Below are 20,626 nucleotides of genomic sequence, written 5' to 3'. Positions count from 1 at the left end.
AAGGATGCATTACGGATAATACAAGGACATATAATCTTCTTCAAAGCTCTGGTCCTCAACATGTAATCTTTTGTGCGAATAATTTGTGAGCTAGATAAAGCAAGTCAATAAATAGCAAGTAAAGTATGTGAAGTATAGCATACCTACTGTATGCTTTATAAGTTAGCTCATAGCATGTGGACTTTGTGCAAATTGCTAGTTTGTTGTACAACAGACCTAACTTTTACCATATAGAACACCAGCAGCTAGCACAAACCATTTATACTTTCTGCCAACCCTAGCCTACTATATATAATAGCACTGGCTTGCATGCTACTATATTGGTTGATTATATAACATTGGTCTACCATAAAACAGACCCGTAACAGTGTGCAAGGACTATGCTACTTCTGGTCTACACTAGCCTGCTGTATAACAGACCAATAGTAGCATGCAAGGACTATGTTAGTCGCTATACATGCAAGGAGTGTGCTAGTATTGGTTTGCTATATACCATTGGTCAACTATATAGCATTGGTCTGCCGCCATATAACATACAAGTAGTAGCATGCAAAGATTGTGCAAGTTGCTAGCTACTTTATATGTGGCAGTTTTATCTATTCAGATTTAGAAGAGGGAGAATATGAAGGACAAAAGGAAAAGGAGAAAAGAATCTTTGAACATAGCAAGGAAGAGAAGAAAACAATCTTTGAACATGGCAAAGAGCGCAAGGTATCTAAGGATAATAAAAAAGGAAAGGAAAAGCAATCATATAGGTATCTAAGGATAATAGAAAAGGAAAGAAAAAGCAATCATAACAAGAATCACTAACAAATTGCTAGTTAGAGTAACAATTAATACTGCATGAGAAGAAATACTAGAAAACATAGGATTATAATACATGATATGAAAGTATAAAAGTCAATGCAAAAATGACAAGTTCAAAGAATGTTTGAGGCGATACAAGGGTTTGGCCGTACCTTCTCCACTCTCTTCACCTTCATGCTCAAACCCATCCATCTCTTAGAAACTAAGAGACTTCACTTGATGTTAACCATAGTTTCACTCACCCGACCTACCGTAAGGCACTTTGCCATGTTACTAGCTCGAATAGACACTTATCTTCTATACGACGGCATTGGAATATATGATGTGGTCTTACATTATGCTTAATATCAAATAGAGAAAGCCTAAGGACTTTATGTACATACTTGCTTATGATTAGTAATATAGACTGTACCATTTTTAAGTTTGGTTAGCCTAGTATGTGAAAACTAGTCACTTGTTTATAAGTCATCTTTGACAATAAGCAATCATTCCCTTGTAATCTTTCCTCTTCTTGCTTGCATATATGCTACCTACTATGAGGTGCTTTGCCACCTTACCAACTTGAACTTGCACTTATCTTTTGTAAGACGACACTAGAACATATAAAGTAACCTTACCTTGTGCTTAATGTCAAATAGAGAAAGTCTAAGAACTTCATGTACATACTCGCTTAGAACTAGTAATAGAGATGAGACCATTTTTAACTTTGGCCAACCTAGTGTGAAACTAGTCACTTGAATATAAGTCATCTTTGACAATATGCAATGCACAATCATACCCTTGGAATCTTCCCTCTTCTTGCTTGCATATATACTATCTACCGTAAGATGCTTTACCATCTAACTAGTTTTAACATCTACTTATCTTTTGTAAGACGATGCTAAAACATATAAAGCGACCTTATCTTGTGCTTAATGTCAAATAGGAAAAGTCTAAGGGCTTCATATACATACTTTCTTAAGACTAACATTGGATCATTTTTAAGTTTAACTGACCTAGTGTGAAAACTAGTCACTTGTATACAAGTCATCTTTGACAATAAATAATGCACAGTCATACCTTGCAATCTTCTCTTTGCTTCTTGCATGTATGCTATTAAATCTATCTTTCTTGTGTGATAGATGAGCTAGTGCAAGTTACAATTGTAGATGAGACCCAACGACACATGCTTCACCAAGGCTAAGGTAAACTCTTGACTTAATGAACACTTGACTCTCCAAGGGTTGAGTTTGCCACCGCTATGAAAATCCCCCATATTACTTTTGTGTGTCTTGCTTCTAAGAAAAACCTATATAATTTTTGTGTTTCCCAAAGTCTATAGATTCTTCACTCATTTTTTTTTTGGGTGTTTGCATCATTTCATTTTCAATATACACAGCATGCTATTAGGATGTCCCTTGTATTCCCATTTTATGTACTATCAAAGAGTGATTGGTCTAACTTATATCTTTTTCCCACTTACTGAATGTAGTCAACATTGTTCTATAGAAAGTGTAATAAGTATTTCAAGTTACAGTTAGTTACCATAAATAAAGAAGAATCTCATAGTTGTGTTTATGTCTTGCTAATGTAACCACACCCCTTTTAAGCCCCGCATAAAGCAAGATATTGTGAAAAGTGGAAAGATTAACATTGGTTTTGTCAATCTGTGACGCATGAGTCTTGGGTTCAATCCCTGCCCACCACAGCCACGAGTACAAGCCTAAAATGGCATCTCTTTTAGTGGCCTCTCCTGAAATGCAGCACTGGGAGGCTAAACACACTTTAAAAACCTGTTTAACCTTGCATTCATGCAGAAGGGTGTCATTGCAAACACAAGATGGGAAGACTATGTGATGAAATGGTTCACTTCCAGTGCAACCATAGCGGCAACATAATATTTTCGCCAGTCCACATAAAATTGAGCTTCTCAGGTTGCACGCACAAATGCACACATGATCTGCAGCATGTCAAACTTGGTGTGCAGATTTGTTCATGCATGAACACAGTCTGGCACACCAGGTCAAACCATTCTTTGCTCCTGTTTTTGTCATTAATGATGGGAAGCACACACATACTTAAGCTCAACTGAATAATCTCACTGCAGTGTATCCACATGAAGCAATGCTCCGGTTGTCTACTCTATTTGCTCAAGATCCTCCTTCCAACCTCACAGGTGAATGCATTAGTGTATAATGGAGAAAAAGATGACTTAAATGGGAGGATCTCTCTGGCTTTCATGCCTTCCGGAACAGGTAAAATTGGCCTGTTTTCCCTCTGTTGATGCGTATAGAGTTATCCAAATACACAATCTCCCACTCTCCACTTGTCTGTAGTGTCCGTGGTATTAAAAAATCAAGTGCAGGAAGATCCTCTCGAATAAGAGTTCCAAGCAATTCAATCGGTCGGGCAGAGAATGTGTGAAAAGATACAAGCGCTCCTTTCCCACTTCTAAGATTTTCCCATGATCCTTGCACAGACAGTTCCACCACTCCCAAGGGCCCTAACCTGATCAATATAGCCAAACAAAAAAAATTCACTCTCTGAGACATCTCCATTGCTATGAAAACATTAGAAAGAGCCTTTACCGGATTTGTGCTGTGTTTTTAGCCATCATAAGTTCCCCTGCCTCATTTTCCAAGGTTGGCACTGTTCTTGACCCTTTCCGCCACACTTTTTGCCGCATATTACTGAGTTCGAATCCAGGAAGATCCAAGCTCAGAAACTGAGGCAACTGTGTCTGTTGGCTTTGATCAGAAGCCTGTGAAACATAACTGAATGGGACATCCACAGTCAAAACGCCTAATTGCAAACCAAGCCATCTCATGTGAGGGGTATGGTATTTATGGAACTTACATCAAAATCCAGTCTCCGTCCACATCCAAGGCAGGTTGGTTATATGGCAACTCCTCATTTTGGGTGGCTCGTACCAGTGCACTACCAAGATCACTGGAAGATAAGGAGTGTATGGGGTTCAACTCCTGTAATCTTGCCAGTATCTCATCAATCTGCTTCCTCTTTAGGTCTTGATCTGTTTTGGATGACTGCCATGCCAGCTACACAAGAACATAAAACAGCAAAACCTTTAGTACAGTCGTACTAAAACCCCCGTCTTTACTAAAAAAAAAAGTAACCAAAAAAAGAAATTACACCACACCTTTCCAAGGGAATACACCATATCTAACAAAGATGCTTTAAGCTCGATTCTTTCAAGTTCTTCTCTAACTCGGGACGCTTTGGCTGCAGCCTCCTCTGAAAGCTCAACAGCTGCAGCCCCTAATTTTTCTCTACATAAAATATTGATCACAAGGTCGATCAACAACTCTTTCAATCTTTTTTTACCCAAGAAAAGGATCTTTCTATAAGTAAAAAGAAAAGAATCAAGCACAGCCCTTGAGCTGAGGAGGTAAGGGGTGAGGCTTTTGCAGAAGTGAAGGGGGGGGGGGGGGGGGGGGGGGGGGAGGGGGTTGGGTGGTGTTGTGTTTGATTTTTTGTCAATGATTGGCCAGCCTAGGAGGGAGCCTACATGCTAGGGGGAGGAAAAAGACCCATAATGAGGGCCTATGATACCATCTCAATGCTTCTGCGCCTCCAGTCAAGAATAGACCCAGGATGTAAAGTGCATAAACACTGCTCTCCACTCCTTGCATAGCCTGATATTGCTTGAAGGTGCTTATCATCTCCCATCCATCAGGAGGGATCCCAAAGGTACCAGGAGGACCTGTCGGGCCTTCGCTACGATGATTTGATAAGAATCCACTCATAGCTTATATCCAACTCCATGGCCCAGTCTACTAGGCAATGAAAGTGGTGAAGGGGGGCCTATGTAAACATGCTACACCATACCTATTGTGCAGTGGCAGTATCAAATGCAGTTCTGTTTTTTTTTTTTTTTTCGAGAAAAGATCCTTTCATTAGTTATATAAAAACGCCCGTAGGGCTACAAAAGATCCTCTCCTGCTCATAAGAAAACAAAGCAGAGATCCAAGCACGGCAGCTAGGGAGACTCTCCCTAGGTGCAGAAAAATACAAATATCAGTACAAGGACTGAGGGGCTATATCATACAATAGGAGGGGGGAAAAGCCAAACAGGTGGCCTGTAGTGCCAGTGGGGGAACCCGCGTGTAGGGTATAGAAGGGGCCACTGCGCCAAGTGGTGTGGAAGGCCTGGCGCCGCAAGATCGCCTCATCCGCCGAGTCACCTCGGATGCGGTCATACTGTCCTCGCAGAGTGTGGATCAACTCCTGCCAAATCCCCCGAACAGTCTCTGCTGGTGGCTCCAGTCTCCCCTCAAAGGCCCTGAAACACCGAGCTCTCCAGGTGAACCATATGGTGTTGAGGAGCTCCCATCGTAGATCCCTCTCCTGTGTCCAGCCGGCGGACGAGAAATCCGGTGAAGGAACCACGCGAGGCTGGCCCCTAATGAATCTGATAGCCTGGCTGTCCTGCTCCGTCTCATAGCCCATAGCAGGCCCTGACGAAGTCGACCAAGCAGTGGCACCCCACGTACACATACCCTCTGGAGAGAGGGGGGCCAGAATGCGCAGCATCCGCAACCAAATCTGTTGCGCCTGAGGACAGTCCCATAGGCAATGTCTCTGTGTCTCCATAGTGTGGCCGCATCGGCCGCAGGCCGCCGGAAGACCGTTGTAGACAAGCTAGGTGCCAACTGCAAAGCCCCTGTGGTGGGCGACCAGCCCCCACTGGAAAGTCCAGATCCTGCGTGCCTGTCGACTAGCCCATAGCCTGGTCCAAAAATCCTCCAGGAACTCCTGTGAGAGTCCTTGTAGCTGCCAATACTCCGATGCAGCTGGAGAGACCAATCTCCTCGCCGTCAAAATATGTCACCCCAATCGAACAGTATACTGGAAAAAGGTGATCTCTGTGGCCTCGGGGGATGCATAAGGATCATGCCACTCGTACTCGCCAGGGTCCCACTGAAGCCGGGCCAAGGGGCGCGCTGCATAAGCCCATATGTGCCAATCAGAGTCCACATCTGTAGGGTCTGGGTCAATATGCCACTTTCGAGAAGCGGCGGCCACTACCCGTATCCTCTGCAAAATGCACTTTGCAACCAAAGGCGACTCCACCTCCACTCTCTGAAGTCTGCCCTCATCCTGGATCTCATAGTAGAGGCATCTACCATCCTCAATGCAAGCTCTGACAGCAATTAGGATCTCCAACTGTGTAAAGGCTCCCATCCACCGTGGGGCCACTGGCTCGAGAGGCGTGAACCACTCCTCTGTGAGTGCCTCCTGAATGTCATCCCTCATAATCAGCCCCCCTTTGAAGTGACTCAGCCTCTCCACCTGGATCTCCTCTGGGAGACTGCAGAAGGCCTGCCAGTCTCCAAAACTACGTGCTGGGCCTGCCGCCAATGGTCCCCAGGCTAGATGGGGCCGAGAACCCAGCATATGACCCTGCTCTGTACGAACCGCTGGGCGCCAGATGAGCGGATGTCTGGCCCGTTCCTCATCACAAGAAGGAGGTCTCTGAGAGAGTCCCGGTCTCAGCAACTCCCAAGCTCGCAGGATGCTCAAGGCAAATCTGTCCTCCCATCCTCTACTGAGGCCTGTCCTACTCATCTCTACGAAGATCCATCGTATCTCCGGTGCCCAAGTGCCTCCTGCTGGAGGAGCTTGAGCCTGTAGCCGCTGCAAAAGAAGCTCTTTCCAAGGCTCAGCGCCTGGAAGCAGCCCCCGAACAATAAGCTTCCCCGATAAGGCTCTACTCTGATCAACTGGATCTATAATGCCCAAGCCCCCCTGGGCCAGCGGAAGTGTAATAACTGCCCAAGCGACCTTAGCCCGGGCTGACTGACCGTCCCGCCCAGACCAAAGAAAGTTCCTGATCAGCCTCTGTACTTGGCTGATGCAAGAGCTCAAGAAGATCCAGCAAGACGTGATGTACCACATGGTCGCTAAAAGCACCTGATTCACCACCACCACCCTCCCTGCCAAGGATAGCCAAGCTGTACTCCAATACAAAAGCTTTCTCCGAATGCTCAGAAGAAGCGGGGCAATCTGCTGCTCAGGTGACAAATCTAGTCCAATCTGGCATCCCAAATACCGCACTGCTGTGCCAAGAGGAATCAATCGAAAACCCGGGTCTGGGCTCCATGCCGGAGTGGGAGCGCTACTGATCCAAAAGGCCACTGTCTTGCGCCAATTGATCAATGCTCCCGAAGCTGCACTAAAAACCTGAAGCGACTGCTCTGCCCTCTGAAGATTGGCCTCCTGGCCATGCAAAAATAAACCCGTGTCATCAGCAAACTCAGCATCGAGCAGGTCCTCCCCCCGGACTGGGAGCTGGAGTCCTCTCAAACCAACCTCCTCTGCCGTCAGATACATGCTCATAGCCTCAGCAAAGAAGAGAAAAAGAACGGGGCGAGAGGACACCGTGACGGACTGATCTGGTCAACTCAGAACTCGGTCCCCGTCCTCCCAAATGCAGTTCTGTTGAGTCTCCCTTAGTGCTTCACACCTTCAACAAGTAGCCGATTTAACCACGATGGCCATCCAAGAACCCATTGTCAGGCACGGATCCACCATAGACATATTGTGACTTTGTTTGTTTTTGTGTGCGTGGTGGCCGCCCAGCCCGCCCGGGCGGGGGGCGGGGGGGGGGGGGGGGGGGGGGGGGGGGGGAGGAGGAGGGAGGATGGGATGTGGTGGGTTTGAGGAGAGGGGTATGGCAACACTGTTGGATCTGTATCTGTATCTAACCCACTCCAGTGGATGACTTGCTAGATAAGCTCAAGGGAGCACAAGTTTTTAGCAAGATTGACCTCAAGTTCGGTTACCATCAGCTGTGCCAGTAGGCAGAGAGAGGCGGGCAAGGAAGAAAAACAAAAATGCCCAGGGAAGGGGGAGGAGGAGGGCGGCGAAAACAAGGGGGGGGAAGAAACGCGGGGCAGCAGAGGACCGGGGGGGGGGGGGGGGTGGGGAAGGCGCAGTGAAGCGAAGAGGAAGGGTGGAGGGCGCAGGCAAGCAGGTACCGGGGGGAGCGCAAAGCAATCGTGGACGACGTCGAATCAACGGTCACCAGCCCTCTGTTCTAGGTGTGGACACCCACAGGAGTCACAACATCATTGCCTTTGGGATTGTCCCAAGGCGCAACAGGTTTGGTTGCAGATCCATGGACCAGGCATCTACCTGCACCATCACCTGGGAGACGATAGCCAGGGCTTCTGAGTAGCATGAGGAAAGGGGAGAGGACCTTACCCTTCTCTCTCACCATAGTATCACGATAGCCCCGCTACCAGCAGCCCCAACAGGGAGTTACCATAGGCCCTTGTCAGAGGTGGGAGATCATCAGTAGTATAGCAGCATGGCACAGTTGACATGATCGCTGCAACAAGGCCATACAGGGCACTACCACGCCACCCGCCAAGTCCATCCAGAGCATAGTGGGGATGGACTTCACACACACCCTCCGTGGCTAGTGGGAGAAGTTGTGAGGCAGCTCGGAGCGTATGCGGAAGTGCTGAGAGCCTTTTCTGCAGATTTGGAGCAGTGGTCCTTTCCTCAGGGTCAGAGATAGCAAGGTTACCCACTCACCCCGCCCCATTGTATGAGATAGCCTTCCTTTGAGAGCGGCCAGCCAGCAAGGAAGAGCCCCTCTCTGTCCCCAACTGTTTTTCTTGTCTCCCTTGATTGAGATTGGATCATGTACTTAGTCATTTTGGCTGCATTTTGGTAACTAATGGAAGGATCTTTTCTTGGGAAAAAGAAAAAGAAAAAGAAAAAAGAAGAAAATCCCACTGGAGCTGTACTGGGACGGGCCTGCTGAATCTCCCTACGGCTCTCTGTCAGGATCCTATGGTAATTGTGAGTAACAGTTTGCAGTGGGGACTGTTACCTCAAGACCTGTACCGCAGTTTGTGCTAGGGGGCTACTACCTGTGACGCCTATGGCGTCAAGGAAGGCCAGGGGTCCATCATTCTGGCCCCATGGGCAGCTCCTGCTATTGTTGATCCTGCTGGGGAGAAGGCCCCCTAACCAACCATCAGAAGGGGGTGAGACACCTCCCCAGTCGCCTAGGGAGGGAGGGAAAAGGAAAAGGGAAGGGGGGGAGGATGGACTCCTGGCTGGACACCCTACTACCTAGCCTGAGGAGCGGTACAGAGTGATGTCACCAGGGGCAGGACTCGGCTGACTGCCCCAGTGCAGGCAGGACCTCACAACCTCACAACTCCACTCGCTGCTGAAGCTGAGCCGTCAAGGAAAGGGATCATGATGACCTGAAGGAAGTTCTCTAGCGAGGTTATGAGTACCCCAATGGATGGGAGACCCAATGCCCTCATGACAGTCCACACTGCCATCTGGGGGGTCTCAAAAAGACTTGTCCAAGGGTGGTGCCGAGCGCTCAAAGGAGGTTATGGTACTCCTTGGGAAGATCCGCGAGGTAAACTGTCATTGGGAAGCCCAATGCGGCTGCTAGGGGACCTGAGTCAGGCTATAAGCCATGATGCCATCGAGCAAAATACGCTTGAGCACTGACACAACATGATGGAGCTCTGCACCAGGACCCGTTCCGCCAAGGCCGCTGAGTCGCACTCCACCAGAACGAAACCATTCCCCAGGAACTGGATGTTGGAAGTCTGTCTTTGCTTGCTGATCAAAGCGGCTTGCAGGAGGTCCCAAATCGAGCCCCTAGCCGGGGTCTGCTACCGACAAGCTTGCAGATTAGGGAGGATGGAATGAATAGGGGAGGGGTGGGGTGGGGTGGGGTGCTCAATAGGTGGAGAAGAGGGGGAGGGGGGGGGGGTGTTTGCAGCACGGAGGAGGAAGAGAGCGATGGAGAGGTGGGGAATGAGCAAGGCGAAGAAGAGTCTGCACGCAGGGAAGGGAGGGTAACGGGGGCTGCTCACTGGGGTATGAATGAGAGCTCCTACTCACTGAAAATACCAAAGTGAACTTCAACTGGGGTATTATCCTTGTTTTCGAGCTTAACATCTATTTGTGTTTGTGTGTCCTCAAGGCAATACTATTATAAGTACGCGTGTAGATCTGTTATTGGTATTTCACCCAGCCAAATTAGAGTGAGAATTTTCTCATTACCATTGTCTACATCCCAAAGAGGTCCTGATAAAGAACTGAAAGATCCTAATCAACATTGCATTCATGAACCTCACTGTCGGAGAGGATACTTTATTATGTGTGGCCCAGCCCTCTCCATCAATGATCAGCCCTGCGCAGCTGTATGGACAGCTCCAGGTGTATCTGTACAGCCAGTATATGGCACATCTGTATGGCCAGAACCTTTGCACAGCTGTACAGCCAATCATTGGTGCAGCTGTATGGCCAGAACCTTTGCGCAGCTGTACAGCCAATCATTGGTGCTACTCTACCACCATATTCCGGAACACCTGTACAAACTTCACACCTGCATACTGCCACTGTATGAAGGGCTGACGCATCTGTACCGCAGCTGTATGGACAGCAAGGCAGCTCTACGGGCTGTTTTAATGAAGTGCTTCCACAATTCAAACTTGCTGGAAATAGGGGGGAATGGGCATCCCCGTCATCGACAAGCAAAACCCCGTAGTAGGTATTGATTGATTGTGCACAAAACAGATCTAAGGACAAGGAATCTGTGCCTCTGCAAATCATTGTATCCAGTCCTAGGAATAAAAGAATATTCAAATAAGGGACCAGTTCATACTTTGGTCCTCAAGGCAGTGTCTGCATGCAAAGCACACATGCGCACACACCGGGTACTTCTATTGCATATCATACTTGCATTGTCAGTAAATTATTAAAAATGTATGGAAAACCCTGTTACACCTACTCTCTTGTGGAAGACGGAACCATCCAAGCCCAGAGATGTAATCTGGGAAAGCGCCTCCAAGTCAGGAATCGTAGGATGCCATCTGCATGTGCCACAGATGATGCAGTTATCCTAGGCGCCTCAACCACCTATTTGAGGTGTTATCCATTGTAGGAAGAAGCTTGTGGTACTCTTTTGGCTGGACTAAATCAGGAAACTGACTCTAGAGAGTTGTGTGTCAGAGCCAACTGAGAAGCCATGCTGTCATGGAGCAAAATATGCAGTGGAATCTCATTGGGTGACAGGGCTGTGCTGTAAGACCTGCCTTTGAGGATCAAACTCCACATGTAAACATCCTCACTCAAGAAGTTGAATGTTTGCGATTGACGCACCCCTGCTCGCTGACAAAGACGGCATGCAGGTTGCGTGCAGACTCCTCTTTGAGGGATTGCGCCATCCAGAGTAGTGCATTCCACATGAGAGACTTAATATAAGAGAAGCTGAGGTTGACACACTGAAAGATTCCATTTGAGGAAGGTCTCCATTGGGATCATATGATATTGAATTATCACCACACAAGAAAATACAAGGACAGGACTAGCACCATTGTTTGAATAAAGGCAACTTAGCCTTGCATAAACCAAGAAAACAATGCCGAATTTATTTGAAACATTGGATATCAAGAAAATATGGCAAAATGGATGATTATTTTTCACTAAAAAGTGCTAGAATGACTAGATGAAACTCATGGTGAGATGGAGACAATTTTCAGACTGTGAATCTAAAAGACATTACCTGGCACCAATACTGTTATCCTTGCTTCTATTTCGGGACATCTGCCTGTAAAACATATGCAGCCTTATCAATTAGGTTGGGTACTGAGTACATTGATTTTGTAAAAGCTATAAGAACGAGACCTACCAGTACATAGGAATCACAACAAATGGCATCCAGAGTAGCCATCTTTCACCCAATGCCACAAGAGTAGAAAGCTCAAATGCAGCAAACTGCAAGCATGCCCGCATCAAATGAAAGTACAAGGATAAAGATGCAGCAGTAAGATCAAAAGGTGGATCACACACTATCCCCTTCTTAAACACACTCGATGCTGACTGAATAAGAGACTAGATAAACTTCACCCTTTCAGCTCCAACTTCCACCAGTCCCTGAATGCTTGTGCCAGCAGATTCTATCAATGATAAAGGGTTGAATTGCGAGACCTGTCCAATGCATGGTATCAAACCACCATTATACCTTTCTCCACACAGCACTTAGCTTTAAAAATATGCCTTCAGAAGAAATCAACTTTCTTGGCACCAACCACATCAATAGTAGTCGACCAGAAGCTCTCTGCATTGTTTGCAAGGTCCGTTTGCCAGTCTTGAAAGTCCTTCTGCACAAGAATATACAGTGTGTGTGTGTGGATGGGTGAGAGAGAGAGAGAGAGATTACATTAACGTCTACAGAACCTAAGGGTCTATGAAAATGTTACACATGATCCATGTCAGCACCCGAAGGGTCTATTAGACCAGAAGATGTTACATATGATCCATGAGTAAACTGCATGCCAACATGTAAAATTCCCTTACCAGGTGTGGCCACCATTACGTGTTGTGCTCACAACCAAACCAACAAGAGCCATTATTTTTGTGCCCTTTGCCTTGATTACCTCTCAAACGTCTAGAACATCTTGGCAACAACCTACTAGTTTCACGTGATCTAGCCCAGTCTGACATTGTATCTACAGCAGTCGCACATAGCCACTATTCACTTATTCACTTGACATTGAATATCACTTCTAGACCATGAACCTCTCTTCAATACATGACAGTGTGGTAAGGGCCTAGACACATGTGCATGTGAAGGAGATTCTTGACAACTCACCCTTGCTAAATTTCTTTTCAGCAGCTAATTCCTACTTTCCACTTTAGCCAGATAGAATTAAACTGTAGACTTAAAGATTCCTTGGACTTGAACCTTGCTAGCCAAAAAAGATGGTAACAAAGCCGAGAAAATGTCATGGACATCCTATGGCAATGAAAAAATGAAAACTAAATAAGCACGTACTTTGCCATCAACAATAGACTTCAATTGCTCCACTGTTTCCGGGGTAACCTGGAATCAAAGTACAGTTCAAGTTATAAAAATCAACCAAGGCTCATTTCAAATCTTTGAGTGATACAAAATTATGCAACCTTAAAAGCGTTCAGGAGAACCTTGGTCAAAGTTGGTAGGTAAATCAAAAAAGTTTCTGAGTGTGTTTTTCCAACAAAAGATCCTTCAATTTGTAGAAGAAAAAAATGTCCGCTTCTAGCAAACTACAACCCTCCATATACAATGTAGCAAAAAGAGGAGGAGGCTCCCTCGATGGCTGGCCACCCTCAGAGGGAGGCTACATCAAAGGGGGAGGGGGGAAAGCCACACTAGGGCCTGTAATGCCAAGCTACAAGAGGGAAGGGGAATTGGGCTCCAAGTGCAAACGAAGGCAGCCAAGCACTGCGCTGCATGCGCCCGAGTCACCCGTCAAGCACTCGAGATGTTCGTGGAGAGTGTGGATGAGGTCCATCCAGCGAACGCATGGTCGCCACCCCAGTGGGGTGATTGTGCCCTTGACGACCTCACTACACCGTACTTGCCTAATATGCCAGGCTGCAATGGTTTTGATGTCACCATTTGGCCACCCAATCGGTCCACCCGTGCTTTCTCATTATGTATGTACATTGGACTGGTGTCCATGGCAGTTGCATATGCTGGGGATTGATGCCACTCATGTGATACTGTGGACTTGGCTTTCCGCTGGGACTTGTGCCTGTGTGTCCATGCCCGGAAATGCCTGGAGGGTTGTTCCATTGGGTCTGGTACTTTGTGTACTTGCTTGGAGCACGTCTATTTTGGTATAGTCTCATGAACGGGGATTATCCATACCAATGCTGCATTGCATAGCATCTTTATGTGCTTGCTTGCAATTGAATTTCATGCTTGCCTAACCAATGTGTAGTTCCGGATAAGGGGACACCTGCTCGTGAACCGTGCGTGTGAAACTGTCTGCTAACATGGTTGTAAGGCATGTGATAGGTGGTAAGTATTGGTCATAAACCTGCTCGGTAGTCAATACACATACGCAAAGATCCACCTTTCTTTTGTACAAGGAGTACGGGAGAGCAACATGGCGAGGAGCTTGGCTGAATTAAACCCTTCTCCAAAAGCTCATTTACCTATTTCATTATCTCCTCTTGTTGCGAGGTGATGAACTTCGTGGGACCAAGTCAATGCGATGATCCTCGGGCCTTTGAGGTGGTAGTCCCCTAGGTAAAGTGTCGGCAAAGAAATGTTTAAATTCAGCAAGAAATTTCAGCCTCTTGAGGGAGAGTACCCACATGTACATCACTATGTTCAACATTATCACGAATAAAAACCAAGTATGCAGAAAAACCCTTTTTCATTGCTTTATTTATCTGTATGTTGTGGGGATCAAGATAGTGGTGCCATGGCTTGCCAAGCAACACATCACATATAGGCGCAACCTATACCTCTTTTCCCACAAAGGTGGCTTCGGCCTCAATGTGGGGTCCCAAGTCCCCTACATCAATGCCCAACGTGGCGGCCATTTTCACGGAGATGAAGTTATCCATGGCACAATCAACAAACATAAAGAGAGCGGGCTGATCATTGATTTCCCCCCCATTTGCACACCACCCTTTCATTGCCTTCATGACTAGTATTCCCTTGCACATCGGGAACTGCATGCACATTCACCTTGTGTTGCTTGTTGCTTTCATTTTTCTTCCTTTGAGGACATTCTCTAAACACATGTTGTTTGCTCCCACATGTAAACCGCTTCCCTTCCTTCAAATATTGATCCCTTTGCTCTAGTGTTAGTCCAAACTTGTGCCTTTTGTTAGGGTTGTCTTCGGTAGAGGTATACTCAGCTTTTCCCTCATGTTTGGTCTCTTTAGAGACCCATTTAGATCGTTGTCTACCTTTTCACAGGTTTTGGACAGACCTCTCTTTGCCTTTGTTACCGTGCCCATCCTTATTGGATTGTTTGATCTTTTGTTCTAGTCGGTCAGTGGCAAAAGCATAGGCTATGAGCTATCGCAAAGTATCTTTGACTTCTTGCCTAGTGGTTTTATGTATTAGAGAACCAGGATACCATGGCTCCTCTTCATGTGCATATTCCTAATCATTTCTATTTAGATGTAGAGCTTCACGACTAGTGATAGATGTATGGAGGTCTCATGACTTTTCTGTTGGCCTAGAAAGTGTGGCATCCGCATTGCAGCGTGTCAATGATTTTTACCAAAGGATGTCTTTACTTAGGAGATAGAAGGTCATTGACCATGAGAGGGCTATCAAATGCAGGCTATCTGCATTACAGAAGGAACATGAAAAGCACCCCAATGCCCAATGGATTGCAAATACTTTATGCACTATTAGGGCTGAGCTTCAGTACTCCCTGGAGCAAAGAGCAAAGTATCATTACCATCCCCAAAAGTCATTTTGGACTCAGATGGGAAGCAAATGCAATAAACACTTCTTTGCTACTCATGGTCCATCTCATAGCAAAGAATGTGTTAGGATACTCAGGGCACACTTCGCTCGGATCCTACTATGGTGAGGCGGATTGCCTTTGACTTTTATTGTCGGCTTCTTACTGATGAGCCCCATACCCCCCAAACGGTAAGCACGAAAAAATGTTTGGGCTACTTTGCATCAGATGGTCGCAAAGGACGTGTACTTCACTTGATGCCCCCTTCTCTACTAAAGAGTTTTTCCTTTCAGATTCCATTGGAGAAGTTTTTCCGAGCTGCAGAAGCTCTCATTAATTGGCATAAGACTGTTGGTTTTTGGATTAGTGACTCGCAAGGAGTCAATTGGGGTGCATAGCTCCGGTTTCACTTGGATTGACAAAGGTTGTATTGCCAAATATTTGGGGTGTCAAGTTGGGATTAATATATCTCTTGCACAACAGTTTGCACCAGCATTTATGAGCCTTAGGAAGAAACTTCTTCACTGGAGTTCTAGGAGATTGAATCTAGTCTCCAGAGCCTTGGTGGTTAACCAAGTACTGCTTGCCTCAGCCTAGTTCATTGCCTCATGTTGGTGCTTCTCTTGTGGATGCTTTGGCCAGTTTGTGGCGATTGGTCCATAACTTTCTTTGGTAAGGTTTGGATGGTACACTATAGACACTCAGGCCAGAGTTGCTTGGGAGACTGTTAGACGTAGATCCAGATATACAATGCACATCATTGCTTTGAAAGTTAGCGGTCAGAGGATCACTAAGCCTTGGAAGAACTTTATGTTTCACATTTTTGGATGTACACCTTGTGAATGTGGAGATTGGATGCTCAATTCAAGTTTCATCTTTACTGAGGCAGAGTATAGGGCACCTCTCAGTTATAGCTGCCATTATCAAAGCCTAGAGTAGCATGACACCTTTTTTTGAAACAAAGGCTTCCTAGATCAAAGGATGAGGCTAATAGAAAGCCCATTATGAGGAATGAACTCATTAGAGATGAGGGTGGCAACCTTTGGGTGAGTCTGGATATATGCCGTGGCCAGACTAGGAGAAATGTGCATTGATAGTTATTGCTTGAAAACTTTTAAAGTATTCCTATGATTCGGAGACTTGCATCCACCCAGCATCTTAAAGGGATTCTTAGACCGATCAATCAACTTGATGCAGCTATACCTCATGAGTGAATTATTGACACATTTCATGATCAGCATCATCCTAGGTGGTTGGAAATTTTCTCCGGGATAGGAGTGCCATTACAGGTGTTAGCCTTACTAGATCAGGATGAGGAGGGAGATTGTGTTTTTTATTCTATCTTGCCAAGATGAAGCTTGTTGAAATGTGAAACGCACGAGATTATTCTTGGCACTACCCTTCATCCAGTAAGAGTAGTTAGTAGCTCAGGAAAGCACTAGCATGTTGACCATCCGACTGATATTGTCACCCATGGGTCTTGGTGCTTATGGTTGTATGGTGGATGTCCTATCAAATATCTTCATTGGGATCCCAATGAGTGGGAGCGGATTGATGCAACCAATTCTATGAAGAGTTAGCCTTTTTTCAGCTACACAGTCCATAATGCCAGACTCCTTTTACTTGGACAGATTTAGAGGACTCCTACACTTAGGCCACGCCAGGAGAGTTATGGCATCACCCCATTGATTCAAAATAAATTTTGGCACAAACCTTGGCACTAGGCAGATCTCGCACTTCTTTTGGTTATTCTTACATGGTGCCCTCCCCATTAATCAGTGGAGAGCTATTTTTGGAGCACACCCCACCTGCTCAGATGCTCGGTACCTTCTGAGATAGTGCAACATTGTATATGGGAGTGTAGAGCTGCTCAGAGGATTTGGGGCTCTATTGCTCAGCTTATGTGAAGATTGAGGAGAGATACCATTTATGTCACTTGGGGTGCTATTGCTTCGCTCACACAGTCTGGTCCACAAATATTTTTTGAGGGCAGGGATCCAAACACCGCCGTAATGATATGCACAGGTGTGGCCCAGCACTGCATGCTAATGGATATTCCTCGTACACAGTATAGACCACCTCTGCAGAGGATTGATACTACTTGGGAGCTCATTGCCAGTATCACAGCTTGGCAGATTTGGAGGGACAGATGCACAGAGACTATTGAGTGCATTGAGATATACAATACTCAGCGCATTTGTACTATTATGGGGGGATATTATTCACAATCTTATGGCTCTAGGCACCTTTGAGCCCCATATTCGTTGAGATCAACAAATTTAAAAAAAAAACCGACACAAAAATGAGCTCCTTTCTGCTTTTTTTTTAAATGATACAAACAAACAAAAAGACAAGGGTGAGAGAATATTATACCACTGTTTGGCCGCTTATCACAGTCATTACTTTATCTAGAACCTTGCTTGATGTGCTCCCTTCTGCTAGCCGCTCCAAAAACACAGCTGCTTGTCGAATCTGTAGCTAGAGAAATGAGCTCCTATAAGCCTAAGACATCCTAACATCCAAACCTAGCCCCTTTCAAAACCGTAGACACAAGCTTTTAAGGCTTTGTTGAAATAAAGTCAAGTGGGAAATTTTAAGCTTTCAAATAATAGCATCAAATAAACTAAGTGTTTCTAACAAAAACCAAGGGTGGTAATGGCAAATGCATACCTGACCTATTGGTTGGGCAATGGCTATACTGTCTGAGATTCTGATGGAGCCATTGATCAACATAATAGAAGGACTTGTCAGAAAAACGATTGCAATAATCAAACTCAGAAGACCCTTTCTTCCTGCATTCAAGTTTTGCCAACGCTGGTTTTTGTACTGTTCCAACTGACCGACCCAGCCATCATCCAACATCAATTTCATGGCATTTACTTTTTCCACAATGACTTGGAATGCATTCAAGCCATACTGATGTCTCAAAAAAATGTGGCCATGGTTCTGCCTTATGGGATGCTCAAATGTGAGGATCAATGGAGGCCTACATGATGATGATGAGGACGAAGATGGCGACGCCGATGATGATGATGTACACGGTTCCTTGATGCTATTCAAATTCTGGGCTTTGCAAATACAAACCCGGAGTAAAGAATTGCCATCATTGGTAATGGCAAGGCTCTTGATGAATCTGGCTCTGCGTCTCCTGTTGGATGAGAAATGTACAGATAATGTGTTGTGGGCTTTCTTCTCTGGAGTGATGCTGAAGTTAGCTACATTTGCTGAGTTGATTACTGCAGAAAAGCACTTCATAGCTCGAAGCTCGGAGATGGGGAGGTTAGCACGCATCTGAGTGTACGGCCTTGTGATGGGACCTGCCTTACATTGGATTTTGATTCAGCTTTCTGCGAGAAATGCAAAAAAATAAAAACAAAAATAAATGCAACACCAACAACCAAAAAAAAAAAAAAAAACCTGGCAAATGAGAGCGCCCACTTTATTAAAAAGCTTCAGCTCTGCGAGTGTAAACTGTTGTCAACAAATTGGGCGAGTAGGCATGGGCAATTAGGGGGTGCGTTTGTTGCTTTTTTGTTTTTTTTTTTTGCTTTCTGATGTGTGGAGTGTAGAAGGCTAGAGCATTCTCATGCTGCTAAACAAAACCAGAGCCGGTGGCTTTACGGCCACCCACGTTGGGGAAATGGCAAAAAGGGCAAAACGCGCTTTTGCTGAATGACGAAGAGAGTCCCCACGTTACCCTCTTACAACCCCAAGACGCTTACCTCCACTTGTCACCCTCTCGCCCACTCTTTCATAATTTTGTGGAGCAACATACTTATGGAGCAAATCACATTCATTGAGGATCGCCTCCCAACCATGGACAAAGTAAAGGAAGAAATCATCTCCAAAGTAAAGGAAGAGATGAAGGAAGACCCACAAGAGACTCTAATCATCACCAAAGTAAAGGAAGAGACGAAGGAAGACCTACAAGAGACTCTGAGCAACATCACGACTAAAATCTAGGACGATTTATGAGAGTTCGCGTAGGCAGTCCACCTGTCAAGGATGGTACATAGATGGAGACATGAATGGAGAGGAGGATGGATTTTTAGATCAACAAGTAGCCAAAGCCTTAACTTGTGAAGGATGGTAAATAGATGGAGACACGAATGGAGAGGAGGATGGATTTTAGTAGCCAAAACCGTAACCTAAGTTTATTTTTAAACCATTTACAATGTCAAGATTACTAGGGGTGGTGTCAGCCTAAGTGGTTAACTCATTGAATTCATGAGTGAACTCTACATGTGGCTTGTAACATCTTGTCTAAGTAGGTGGTTAAGGGATTCCTTTCGGGTGATTGATCTTGGAAGAAATATAATATAGAAAACACAAACATGAGGTTCAACACCACCAAATCTAGCTTGGATTGGTAGCTTAGAGCATGTAAAACCAACAAAAAACAATCAAATAACACTTAATCACTATATAAACGCTCTCATTAGATTAGAAACCTTAATCACCCTCACTCAAGGCCAAGAAAACTCCAAAAATCACACCAAACCACCTCTCTAATCGAGAGAGGTGAGCCCATTGCATAGAAAAAATACACGAGTCTAGCATACGTGAGCCTAGAGATGTGAGACATGAATTTGCATATGTGAGTTGTGAGTATACAAATGTAAGCCGTGAGTCTAGAGATCGTGAATCTAGAGGTAGGTGAGCCTAATAGTGTACTATCGACCAATTACAACTACCTTCAAGGCTTATAAGGACACATTGTATGTATAAAGATTTTCTTGTCATACAATCTATACCAACAACAAACTTCAAGGAAAATTCTTGTCCTTTGTAATTATTGGCCCATTAAGTAAATTATTACCTAATAACTTCTCACCAACCCTGTTATAGGCCCGAAGCCCCATGCACTATTTGGAATTTGTACCCAAGCAGGTCTATTTTTTATAAAAATCAAAATATGTGAGCATTTAGGCCATATCATGTTTAAGTTTGGCCAGCCTAGTGTGAAAACTAGTCACTTATTTATAAGTCATTTTTTACAATAAGCAATACACAATTATTTTTGACAATAAGCAATACACACACAATCATTCCCTTATAATAAAATACTTGTGAGGTATGCTATTGAATCTTGTTTTCTTGATGGATGCATGCTATATGATTGTTTGTAGGTTTTCCTCTTGTTGTAGTTTCCTCTTCTCCCCCTACCTTTTGTGAAAGAGAACCATCACAAAGGACCATCTCTTGTTGCCTCCATCTAGGCAAAGAAAGGTTTCCCTTCACCCCATCGGCAAGGAGCATTTAGGTGTGACAATGGAGTGAGGGCGCAATGGATAAGCTACCACACCCACATAGGGAAGTTGCATTTGTGGCTCTAAGGTAAGACCCAATAATACATGCTTTGGCAAGGCTAAGGTAAGCTCATGACTTAAATATATTTGGCGCTAGCTATTGAGGACTAGCCTAGGACTCAGATCAATTCATTCATCCGTTCCAAGCTATTAGGATCACCCAATAAACATACGATTTTTAGCCTTGAATGTGTTATTTTTTTTGCTTTTGATTTTGATTTGAAATTTATTTATATTATGGCATTCAATTTTCATATCTTGGAAGAGAAA

At 45.1% G+C, this 20,626-nt stretch overlaps 1 protein-coding gene across 8 annotated transcripts; it reads right to left on the bottom strand.

Annotated features, from left to right (window-relative positions):
- Window positions 1–2,570: 2,570 nt before the first annotated feature.
- Window positions 2,571–18,767, bottom strand: LOC147625847 (uncharacterized). Of its 8 annotated transcripts, none has more exons than XM_086817430.1 (12): window positions 18,465–18,767; window positions 17,718–18,364; window positions 17,421–17,519; window positions 12,626–12,673; window positions 11,880–11,951; window positions 11,698–11,778; window positions 11,480–11,565; window positions 11,354–11,398; window positions 3,944–4,073; window positions 3,643–3,842; window positions 3,375–3,560; window positions 2,571–3,294 (listed from the first exon to the last, which is right to left on the bottom strand). In XM_086817430.1, the coding sequence occupies exons 2-12, from the start codon at window positions 18,336–18,338 to the stop codon at window positions 3,024–3,026; spliced, it is 1,839 nt and encodes a 612-aa protein (XP_086673556.1). In that variant the 5' UTR covers window positions 18,339–18,364; window positions 18,465–18,767; the 3' UTR covers window positions 2,571–3,023. The 8 variants fall into 8 exon arrangements, with proteins under 8 accessions (XP_086673556.1, XP_086673559.1, XP_086673555.1 ...); XM_086817433.1 differs by having other exon boundaries at window positions 17,723–18,364; XM_086817429.1 differs by having other exon boundaries at window positions 17,421–17,525; window positions 18,486–18,697.
- Between the last annotated feature and the right edge of the window lie 1,859 nt (window positions 18,768–20,626).

Source organism: Cibotium barometz, chromosome 23, assembly GCF_041138505.1.
Source record: "Cibotium barometz isolate CiBa-2024 chromosome 23, ASM4113850v1, whole genome shotgun sequence".
NCBI classification, from domain to species: Eukaryota; Viridiplantae; Streptophyta; class Polypodiopsida; order Cyatheales; family Cibotiaceae; genus Cibotium; species Cibotium barometz.
The sequence above is the reverse complement of the archived record's forward strand: the minus strand, read 5'-3'. Positions and strand labels throughout refer to the sequence as shown.

What these genes read in the sequence shown, in the direction of transcription:
- LOC147625847 (XM_086817429.1), bottom strand. Translation starts at nt 18,338, where the DNA reads ATGCGTGCTAACCTCCCCATCTCCGAGCTTCGAGCTATGAAGTGCTTT. An exon ending in TGATAAGCGGCCAAACAGTG is followed by an intron (nt 12,674 to 17,420) that starts GTATAATATTCT and finishes CTTTGATTCCAG; the next exon opens with GTTACCCCGGAAACAGTGGA. An exon ending in GTTGTGATTCCTATGTACTG is followed by an intron (nt 11,399 to 11,479) that starts GTAGGTCTCGTT and finishes TATGTTTTACAG; the next exon opens with GCAGATGTCCCGAAATAGAA.